Source organism: Rhagoletis zephyria, unplaced genomic scaffold, assembly GCF_001687245.7.
Source record: "Rhagoletis zephyria isolate East Lansing unplaced genomic scaffold, Rhagoletis_zephyria_1.1 Rzeph_scaffold_13005, whole genome shotgun sequence".
In the NCBI taxonomy this organism is placed as follows: domain Eukaryota; kingdom Metazoa; phylum Arthropoda; class Insecta; order Diptera; family Tephritidae; genus Rhagoletis; species Rhagoletis zephyria.
The window spans coordinates 4,106-15,822 of record NW_016170077.1 but is presented as its reverse complement, the minus strand read 5'-3'; the positions used below and the strand labels follow the sequence as shown (position 1 = coordinate 15,822).

General features: G+C 38.5%; 1 protein-coding gene across 1 annotated transcript; it reads right to left on the bottom strand.

Annotated features, from left to right (window-relative positions):
* Nucleotides 1-263: 263 nt before the first annotated feature.
* On the bottom strand, nucleotides 264-10,287 carry LOC108377935 (uncharacterized). The gene is given in 13 exon segments (XM_017634234.1): nucleotides 264-1,279; nucleotides 1,349-1,453; nucleotides 2,511-2,532; nucleotides 3,716-3,892; nucleotides 3,968-4,408; nucleotides 4,456-4,920; nucleotides 4,997-5,552; nucleotides 5,640-6,089; nucleotides 6,151-6,862; nucleotides 6,939-7,290; nucleotides 7,380-8,410; nucleotides 8,927-9,295; nucleotides 9,959-10,287. Coding segments are annotated over 12 exon segments (5,001 nt in total). The 5' UTR covers nucleotides 9,258-9,295; nucleotides 9,959-10,287; the 3' UTR covers nucleotides 264-920.
* Nucleotides 10,288-11,717: the final 1,430 nt, after the last annotated feature.

Below are 11,717 nucleotides of genomic sequence, written 5' to 3'. Positions count from 1 at the left end.
TACTTTCTATTAGTATTTATTAGTAAAAATCGTTGATGCAAAAACAATAAAGCAGCTCCAACCCAGCAAACATAATAAATAAGAATTTGGCCCAAATAATTATAATTTAATTTTCTATTTGTCCGACGAATCGAATCACAAATACATTTTATTTTATATTTGGTCGATAAATCAAATCAGAAATATATTCAACTTTTTATTGGTCCGACGAATCAAAGCACAAATAAACTTTATTTTTATTTAGCGTATTTAAAATCAAAAAGGATTTTAAATCACGCAGCCGGATTCTATGTACGTTTATTAAAAACTAGTGTAATTAAGAAAATCGCAACTAAAGAACTTTAGTTTGTATAAAGTTTTATAACTATTCTGTTAAAAAACAAAAATGTTAGATAAATAGAAAAAAGGCTAAAAACGATGTAAAAATCGAGTCATATCGCTCAGTTTTAGTTTTTTTTCTACAGCTTAAAAGCTTTAAATGCAACTTTAATAAAAAAAAAATGTGTGTATGTATGCAAATCTGAAATGCTCTACATCTTCACAAGCTGCTTAATCTAAAAAACGAAACAAAAACTCGCTCTAATTGCTAATCTTAACAATTAAATAAATAATGTGTAGAGTGCATGGCTTGCCTGTATGTATGTGTATGCATGTATGCCTTTATAATATGTAAATAAATTGCATTTTAAGCATAGAATTTATCAATAAAAATTTCAATGATCTATGGCTCTTAATTATAGTAGTACTCGTTCTAAATGTGGTATGCGCATAGTATTTACTGCTATTTAATAATAATTACACATGTTTTTAATAATCCACGCACGTTCAACGACTCAACTTGGCAAAATGCTTTAACTTAAATTTTGTATCTCTTTGTAGCTTATTTTTCTTATATTCCTATTCTGTATGCAACCGTTATCTCATAGATTATACATAGGATTACTAGTAGCATCGAATAGTTGCGTACCCGTCGACTCGATCATTGAACGCAACGCAATACTACGCTGTTTCGAAACAGCTTTACGCAATGTCAGTTCAAAAACATTATTCTCATCAATGTTGTCCATTGGAAGATGATCGCGTGCCAGCATTGTTTCGTTGTCTAGCGTATTTTGTTGTGCCTTGTCTTCGAACGTCAGCTTGTCGTTGACGTAGTTGATGCGATTATCTTTGAATTCTTTTAAAAATGCTTCGGTTTTATGATGTTTGATAGCTTCACTGGGAAAGCATTGCAGTAGTTCTTCGAATGATAGCTCGGCCACTAGATTGTTGAGTATTTCTGTAAATTATAAGTATTTAGTTTTGAATGGCAAAATAGTATTTGAGTAGGTATAGACTTTTTACATACCGGTGATATGTGCCTTCCAATTGGGCACCAAATTTTGTTTGCTTAAGATTTTCTTCAACAGCGAATTACATATCTATGCAATAACTTTTCGAATGCAGACCGGATCTGTCCGATTTTTTTTAAAAAATAACACCACTGAAAAAAAATAAAAAAAAAAACGAAATTCGCCTAAAAAATTCCACATAGTGGCGCTCACCTAAATAACTAACTTATTTTAACTTTTTTACGTGTTACATTTTTTTCGTAATTTTTTTATAAAAATATATTAGATTCTATAACATAAACCATATAAGTTAAAGTTTAAAACAATTAAGGAAAATTTAACAAATTTCAAAAAATTTTCATTTTTTTTTCAGAATTTTTTGTAGCTCATATATAATAATGTGCAAGTTTGAAAATTCTGAAAAATTCCGTTAATTTTTGAGAGTTTTTTATTTATTTTTTGTCGAGGGCGTTGCGTATTTTCTTCCATATAAAAATAGATTTTTTTTTATGCGTTATCCTTCCAAGAATATTTTAAGCGCTGTCTCATTCCGAAATTCAAATGTCTCGGAAATTACGAAGGTTGAAGTGGGAGTAGAAGAAAGGCACCGAAAAGAGGTGCATTTTTCCTTTCGCGTTTTTATCGAACCGATTTTTTCACACTGTTGTACACGTTATGTCAAGAGCAACTAAAGCGATTTAGCTGAGATTTTTATCACAAATTCTTTATATTACTGTTTAAAGCACAAAGTCCCGGCGATGTGCCGTTCTTAAGTTATGAATTTACTTAAGCTAAAATTTTGATGAAAATTCATGTCGTTTTCTTCAAACTACTGCCATTTTTGCAAAAAAAAATTAATTCTTTTCCAACGTAGTGCATTGCTCTCGCAAATAATAAATTTTTTGGCGGAATTTTCAGGCGATGACCGACTGAGAAATCTTCTACACCATCCCAAAAAGAGGGAGCTTCGCCATTTTATATTTTAAAATTTTTATTAATTGTTTTGAATGCAAAGAGTGGGCTAATGGATTACTCACAACTTCGATATTTTATAATCAAAATGAATAATTTTAGGAAATTCTTAAATATATAAAGTTTTTTTTTTTTTATAAATTTCATACCTGCGTCAGAAAAAAAATATATTTTGTAAGAAATTCCTAAGAACAAAAATTAATTTACGTTTTGGAGTTACACGGTTATCCTTTTTATTCAGTTTAAAATAAAATACAGTGGAGCTTTTCGTGCCTTCCTGGATATTGGGTTATTTGGTTGAAGATTAGTATCCTTCAGTTAATTTCTTTGTTGCAAACTGTACATAAAATATATGAGCAAATAGCCCAAAACCCTGTCAGGTTCGAACACCCACAATGGAAAATAATTACCTGTTAACCTAATAACCAAAAAGCTGTGAAATTCTTCGAAACATTCATTTTTTAACATAGATCATTTTACCGATAAATACACATTTTAGATAAATTTGTAAAGATCGACATTTTTTGTTTATCGACAGTAAATATTATCGGTGCATATTTTTATATGCCCTACTTCATTCCCGATATATTTAGTGATGTGACTTTCGTTAAAATTGTCCGAATTGATCATTTTACACATTTTATACCTATATGTATTAATCAATATTTTTTTTATCGATGCTAGATATTAAGCCTCATTACGTAAGTAGTAAATTAGGCTTAATTGTAAGACTGGACAACATTGGCATTACCTACTGTCATGCTGAAATAAGTAAACGACGAAAATCGTTTCCATTTCAATACACTAGCCGAGTGGAAGTTTCAGGCAATGCCATGCAGTTTTCGATACGACTCGACTCACGAAAAACGACTTGTACTCCGCACGACATTCGCAATGAGGCTGATTATCAGTGCATATTTTTGTTATACCGATATTTTTACTGATGCTACTTTCGACATATTTGCCGAAATCAATATCGCTAAAATATTTATCGATAGTGTTATCGATACATACATATTTCCTTATATTATTATCGATATATGTAGGAAAATTCTTATTTATCGAGGATGTTATCGATAAATATATATTTCCTCATATTGTTATCGAAATATGTAGAAATATTCATACATATCGATATTGTTATCGATTTATATACATACATACATATGTATGTACCGATGTTGCTTTCGACACAGGTGTCTATTTTGCTATCAATTGGCCCTATGCTGAATATCCATTTACTGATGCGCTGACGATCGTCGATGATGTCGATGCCGATATTAAGCATAAGGCCGATTATATGTACATACATATGTATTTCCATTATAAGCGATACGGCTAAACATATAGGTAGCTGTTTATTCTAGACAAATGGCATTTCCTTATCGCCTTCCTAACTCTTCAATTCTTACCTTGCCATATTGCCACATATATTCGGGACAGAAATTTAGCATATAATTGATGGCTAAATGTTTTGGTAAAACAATCACCAGGAAGCTATCGATGCCAATCAAATCCGGTGTCTTCTGTATGAATGCGATAAACTCCTCAATGATTTCACGATCGATTTTTGTTGATGCCAGGAGCGACTGATAGCAAAATAAATTATATTTTTATTATTGTTCGAATTTATCGTAATCTCATAAAAATTGTCCTTCACTCACCTGTATTTTCAACGTCAGCGTTAGCAGCTCATTATGCCAGCCCAAGAAGTGCACCTCACACTCACCCTCATCGCGATTGGGATAACTGAAGTCATCGCGTCGAAATGGCGGCAAACGATTAAGGTACTGCGGACGATCTAGCAAACATGGAATCGGTCGCAAATATGACTTCATGTGCCGCTCAAACTCCTCGCCACTCAATTTATAATCCGGTATAAAGGGCACATAGATGATTTTACGCTCTTCTGCTGCGACCGGCGGTTGCGCAACGCTGCTACTTGCCGATTTCGCATAATAATACTGAGTATATGCACTGTTGCGCAGCAAAGTATTCTGTTGCTGCTGCTGTTGCTGCTGTTGTTGTGCGCGCAATTCCTGTAAATGGCGTATCATAAATTTTATGCATTCCATGCGCAGGCTCACGAAATCCTCATTCACTGGCTGTTGTTCGACATCGGCCGATTGCAGCTCACGAAATCCTCATTCACTGGCTGTTGTTCGACATCGGCCGATTGCAGATCAGTTATAAGATCACTCAACGCCTTTAGGCGACCCATATACATGCGAAAGAGTATTTTCAGGCCTTTTAGATTCGTTTCAGCATCGCTGTTACCTTGCGTGGGCGTCTGTGGTTCATTTGTGTCTAATTGTATTGGTGAGTGTGTGATATTACGCTTATAGTGCGAGCTTGGATCATGCAGCTGATCGTAGACGATGCGATTACGATTTATGGGATGCGAATAACTGCGATCGTCTATTGACGAGCTTGCGCCGGAATTCGATTCGGGTAGTGAGTTGGCAATTGATTCGTTGTCGCGTTCACTGTTTAGAGAGGGCGCCTTTGAGGAGGTTTCATCGTATTCATCAACGCCCTCCATGTGAGGCGGCGTATGCGTAGGTATATCGTGCGGATTTCGCATTGGATTCACATCGAAATAGTCGTAGTAGTAGACCTGTGAAAGTGAATAGCAGAGCAACCACATAGAGTTTTTGTCTTAAATTTTTTCTACTACTTTGAATCTAACTCACTTGCAGTATATTAACAAACACCTTCTGCGACGTCTGGTACCCCTTATGACCGATATGCGAGGCGATATAGTTGAGAAAAAGCTGTAAAATAGTCTCCAACGTAATGCTATGTTCTATGCATAAGGCATGTATGAAAACATCGCTGATGGCCTCAATCAGATCCGCATTCTCTGCGGCCAACAAAATGGTTTCAGTAAAATCCGAAAACGATATAACGCCATGCCCAGTGTGTGTGGGCGCAAGCAAGGGGCTCGCACTGTGCGCTTGACCAAATGAAGGTTTACGTTTTTGTTGACGGCGCATTATTTGCGCAGCGGCCGATTTGTGGAGTTGTGCGCCTGGCCCACTGGAACCGTTGCGAAATTTAAGCGTATCATGATGATGAGATCCGCGTCGCTGGAATAGTACAGTGCCATCGTCGAAGAGTACGTTCTTGTGTTTCATCAGAGCAACCGTCAATTCGCGGCGACTCAGACGAGTTACCACTTCCTGTGCGAGCAAATAGTTGGACATGCGACAGGCTGTTACGGCGAGTAAAAGATTCTCATCAGGATTGCTGTTTTTAAGGTGAAGGAGGGAGGGAGAGAGTGCGAGAAAAATTGTTTCAAAGTTAGCTATGACTCAGGGATTTTTGACAACTTACAGTTTATCCAAATATTTAAGGTAGTTGACCAACTCGCCGCTGATCGCATCTGCCACCACTGGCGAATTCAACATTATTTGTGGTATATCGCTAGGCGAATATTTGATAAACATATTTAGAAACTCCAGCGACAAAGGCACTTGCGGGTAGCCCTGTTCGATGACACGATTAGGTGTGAAAAATGGCTTCACCAGTTGATTTAAAAAGGCGGCTAGCAGGCGATCGGTGCCCAAACCTAGCAGGAACATTTTCACGGTGTAAATTAGCCCAACTAGCTGCGTCTCATCAGTCAACGGTGAATCGCTGCAATTCCCAAACGGCAGCTGCTGCTGCTCGACGCATGCGGGTTGCACATAGCAGTTGATATAGTTGCTGTAGATGTCCGTCAATTGTAGATTGCACATTTTATAGAAGCCAGTGGCCTGCAGGTAAACTTCCTTCTTGCGTGAACTGCAAATTTGCATACCAAAAATAAAATTAAAAATGTACATTCTCAATCATGGCGCTTTACCGTATCGAAAAGTCCGCCAACTTTCGGCAATTCTCAACGAATTTGCTGCGCAGCTGTTGCTCACGCTCCTCGGTCAATTGCTCACACTGCAGCGACAGACTCAGCCGCAACATGACATGCGCCTCCTCCATCAAATCGTAAAAATTTGAGCTGCTAGCCGCTCGATATGACTCAGCAATGGCCTCCAAGTCCTCAATGACATGCTCCACCGGCGGCAAATCCAAATTGTAAAGCGTCCATTCATTGAGTAACGGTGGTTGTGCAGCATTGTTGCTGCTGCTGCGTAACAAATTCTTTACCTTAGCCTCGGCGAGTATGCGCGCAGCTATATTGCGTCCGCCAGCGCTGCCAGCGGGCGCGCCACCACTGCGTCTTTTGCTCGCCTCGTTGTTGTTGTTGGCCAGTGCGCTATTGGTGATTAGAACCAAATTATTGTGATTCACACACACATATTGAACGTGCATGAAGGCGCAGAGGCCGATGACCGCAATGGCCGAGTTCACATCCGGACTCGACTCCTCGGGGAAAAGTCCGCCCAGTGTGGGATATTCAAAGCGGTTGTGGTAGAGTTTGTGGCCAATGCGTGACGTGTGAGTTTCCACTGACTCTGTGGTAATGGCGTAAATGACATAATCGTTGATATGCACCCTCAGCACAGGAGCGGTGAACGAGTAGACGGCAATGGGCTTCTCGTTCTCGCTGTACCATTTGCCTGTAGGAGCGGAAAAAGTAATGAAATTGTAAACTGCATAGCCAGAAATAGCGATTCACTAGATCATTTCACACACCTTGCGCACAAAACTGATACAGATAGCCATCCACGCTGCTTGCCACCAATAAAGCATAACCGACGCAACTTTGATGATGTCCAGATTTGAGCGTGCGTCGATTGGCGTGCTTGGTCGTGGTTACAGCACCTGGCACCTGTTGATTGCCCATATCATATTCAGAGTCCTCCAATCCCTCCTCATTTGGATTGCGCTGATAAATCGCTTTCAAATCCATGCAACGTAAAATATCTACAATGCGCCCGTTGGGCTCCGAAGATTTCATGCAAATCTGCAACAGCTTGCGTACATCATATTGTACGCTAGTGTCCTCGTTGTAAACGTACGCCATGTTGCCATGACTGGAGACGCGCTGCGATTGAGGGAAACAAAATAGTACTCATAATTAAAAATATATTATATATATAAATATAAATATATTATACATATATATGCACTCACTTGTAAATTCATAGCTTTCGCTTCATTGACCAGCTTAATTTTGATGTCATTCGCGCGTGCTGGCATAATTATAATCTCCTGTGTATCTCCCCCACAACCGCCACCAACGCCGCTACTACCAATCAATGTCGGCGCCAGGCCACCACCGACACTAATGGCATCGCCCAACTCCCATTGCGATTTCAAATCCACTTCGAATTCGCGTCCACAGGCGGAGTTCACAATGCGCGCCACATTGAAATCGATTGGCGTGCGTCCAGGAAAACCAGCCACGCCCAACGGTCGTCCACTTGAGGTCGTCTCCAACGAATCTGTTTCAAAGCTGTTATGACTCGAGGGCCCGCCGCTCACTTTACTCATTAGACTCGATTCCGTACTCGAGATGGCCTCATCCAAATCCACATCGGCCACATCGTCTAATCCACCACCATCACCACGACCGCCACCACTGCCGCCGCCGTAATCATTATCCATGGGGCTACAATGTGCGCCACCGGCTGCGCTGCTGCCAACCACGTCGACCACCTTGAAAGCGACACAGTAGCGATTATTCATTGCTGCGATAACATTTTCGGCGAGGCACAAGCGCAACGGTAGAAAATTTAGATTTACAAAAAATTTAAAAGGTAGAAAGTCGATGTAGGAGAAACGTGGCTGTGTAGTTTCGTGTATGCACTGGGTATACTCGTATAGATAGATGCGCTCCTTGCTGCTCACAATAATGTTGCCCGACGTCTGGCAGCATTGTATGAGATCGGGTGGGCTACGCAAAGGCAGCTCAATGACATCGATGCTCTCGACTAGTGGAGCCTTGGGTGTGGTCATGGACGCGATGCGTATAGTTATAGGGAGGTCGATAAGTTTTGCATCGGGGAATTTCCAAAAGTTTGCATAGATACGCACGAACATTTTAGTGTCTTCTTCCGGACAGATGGTGGTAGTACTGCTGCTGCTCGTACAGCTCATGCCTGTGGTACCAGTTTGTACTGGACTGCTGAGCGTTTCCTTCTCCAATGTGAGTAGATATTTGCCTGCAGAGGAGAGAGAGAGAGAGAACGGGGCATACGAAATCAAATTTTGACGTCACTAATCTATGTTGCGAGGCTAACGAGGGTTGTTTCTAATAAAAGAGAGCGAAGCTTAAAACCAAAACCTTATTTATTCACATAAAGTTCTCCATACCCAATCTGTTCTTGATCGTTCTATACTAAAAAAACAAATTCTGAAAATTTAAAATTCAGTACCCATAATTCNAAACATTTTAGTGTCTTCTTCCGGACAGATGGTGGTAGTACTGCTGCTGCTCGTACAGCTCATGCCCGTGGTGCCAGTTTGTACTGGACTGCTGAGCGTTTCCTTCTCCAATGTGAGTAGATATTTGCCTGCAGAGGAGAGAGAGAGAACAGGGCATACGAAATAAAATTTTGAGGACACTAATCAATGTTGAGAGGCTATTCACATAAATTTCTCCATACCCAATCTGTTCTTGACCGTATACTAAAAAAACAAATTCTGAAAATTTAAAATTCAGTACCCATAATTCTCACCTGCTTCACAGTAAATCAAGTGCACCACTTCACCCACCGTTGCGAGCGTATATTTCGTGGGCAGTCGCTCATCTGCGGCAGCTTGTGCTGCGGCCGCGGCTGCTGCTGCCTCAGCTGCGGCATACTCACTTGCCGTGGTAATGGCATTCAAATCGATGCCATTCAATTCGTTGCGTCGCTGCTTGCCGCCGATATCATAGATCTCAATAAATTGCTCAGCGCTGCTCACAGCAATGCGACTGGAGTCGATCAGCGAGGCGGAGAGTATGTCACCATTTAGAGAGTAAGTGTGCTGCTTGGCAAAGTTATAGGCTTGCAGAATTTTCACCATTTTCAGGGCAAGTCGATGACTTCAATAATGAGGCACAACTGAAGTTAGATATAAAAATTAGTTTTTAAGTCACTTTTAAAAAAGTAATATGCAGAAATTAATTTTAAAATTTCTGCACAAATTAACTAGTTACGACTATTTTTTTTAATTATTTTCATGTCTAATTTTGTTTTCTAAAAAATTTCCTAAATTTTTTAACCGCATCTAACGCCCAGGGTGACACGCTACTGGCGAGTGATCTCATGCCGCAGTGTCGTTGCCGCTTGAAGGCATCATGTCATACGGGCGCGCCTCAAATGCGTTTTTAGTCACACAAAATTTGTCAAAATTCATTAAAAAAATTAAGAAAAAAAANTTACGACTATTTTTTGAATTATTTTCATGTCTAATTTTGTTTTCTAAATAATTTGTTAAATTTTTTAACCGCATCTAACGCCCAGGGTGACACGCTACTGGCGAGTGATCTCATGCCGCAGTGGCGTTGCCGCTTGAAGGCATCATGTCATACGGGCGCGCCTCAAATGCGTTTTTAGTCACACAAAATTTGTCAAAATTCATTAAAAAAATTAAGAAAAAAAATATCAGATACAGCACACAATTTGTCAACACTACGGGTTTTTGTAATTTAACAGTTCACTGCACAACCCGCATAAGAGACAGGCGATTAGTGACTTCCAAGCGGCACTGCCCGGTTAACCAACCATCTATAGTCCGCACTGTATCCGCCTGAATGACGGAAATGTCTGAGCACGTCGCTGGTAAAGCTTCAAATGTTTGTGATGAGCTGCTGATGACACTTGACGCTACTTGTGTGTTGTATTTGCTCTGTGGCAGCCACTGACTGGCGACCATCATACGTACACGACAAATGGAACGTATGACATTAACTGTGCTGAAGTGTGGTGAAGTGGTCGCTTAGGCATTGCATTCACTACAGATATGTATGTACATACATACATACATACATATTCAGTTGGAAAGAACAGAGATGGTCAAGTGGTCACTAACCACCCACTTGCCTGATTAAGTTTACCAGGCAGTTGTCTCATACGCATGTATGTACATTAGACCGTACCACCTTACAAGCAAACAAAAAAAGTTCGCCGTACACCCCTGAGAAGTAAAGTATTTTTGCAAGGCACTTTCGATTTTTTTTTTGCTAAACGTAGCGGCAGCCTTTTTACATTTTTCGCTGACACCTACATTCAGCAATCCAACTTTTTTTTTAAATACTTTTACTGGAATAATCGAAATACTTCCTTAGCATTAGGGTGAAAAAACTGAGATCTGGTGAGTAAATACTAGATAGGGGTACTTGAGGTTAGTGAACTTTGGAACTAAAAAAATTGTCTTGGCGATTTCAAGGTCCTCGAAATAGGCGTTTGGTTAAGTGATGACCTTTTCATTCGACCCAAATCTCTTACCGCCTAGCCATTTCTTTGGGTTTGGAAACAGGAAATAGTCGTTGAGGGCTAACAGGCCTTTTCTGGTTAACACAGTAAAAAGTATTTCGTAAGACAAATGAAAGACGGATGGCAAAGATAGTTTGAAATACTTTTGTTATTCTAGCGCAAAAGGCTTAGTAAAAAAGCTCTCTCATTCACCGCTCTTGATGAAAAGCTACATATATTGAGAGAAAGCACCTGCTTATCGTTTAGCTTGCGTCGCTCAAACAGTCGCAATGGTCGAGTGAGCAAAGCACAGTTCGAGTCCTCGGGGAGCGGGCATTTCTTTCTTTTCTAACCGACTTCAAAAAGGGAGAAAGTTATCAATTCGTCGGAATATTTTTGTATGTATGGACCACGTTAACCGATTTCTAAAATTCTTTTTTTGAAGGAAAGGTGGTAACTCCGATCCGATCATTGGATCATTAAGAAATTAACAGTACTCTTAATTTTTTATATGAGAATTGAAGTCGGTTTTGTTTTTTGTGTAAAAATTACTTGTTTTAATTTAAAAATTTTTTATTTTTGTTAAGTTTTCTTTTAATCTTTAGATTTATTTATTGTTTTTAATTTCTAGATGTTATTCTTTTAAAAAGAAAAATATTTGTTTTTTAATTTCGTTTAATTTTAGGTATCCACTTTTATTATTTAGAAACTTATATGTATCTGTTTTCTTTTTTTAATTTATTTTCTTATTTTCATTTAATTTTTAGGTGTCTACTTATTTTATTTATTTTTCAATAATTTTGTCTAAATATTTCTCTTTTTATTTATTTAAATTTTTAGAAACTTATTTTATGTTTTCTCCTTTTAAATAAATTTTTTCTGTTTTTGTTTTAGTTAATTTATAGAAAAATAGCTATTTTTTAGTTTAATTTTTTTATTTAATTTTCTTTTACTGTTTAGATGTTATTGTTTTAAAAAGATTATATTAAAAATAAATTTTGTTTTTATTTCATTTAGTTGTTAGGATCTTATTTTATTTTTTTTAACTTTTAAATTTTTTAAGGAAAAT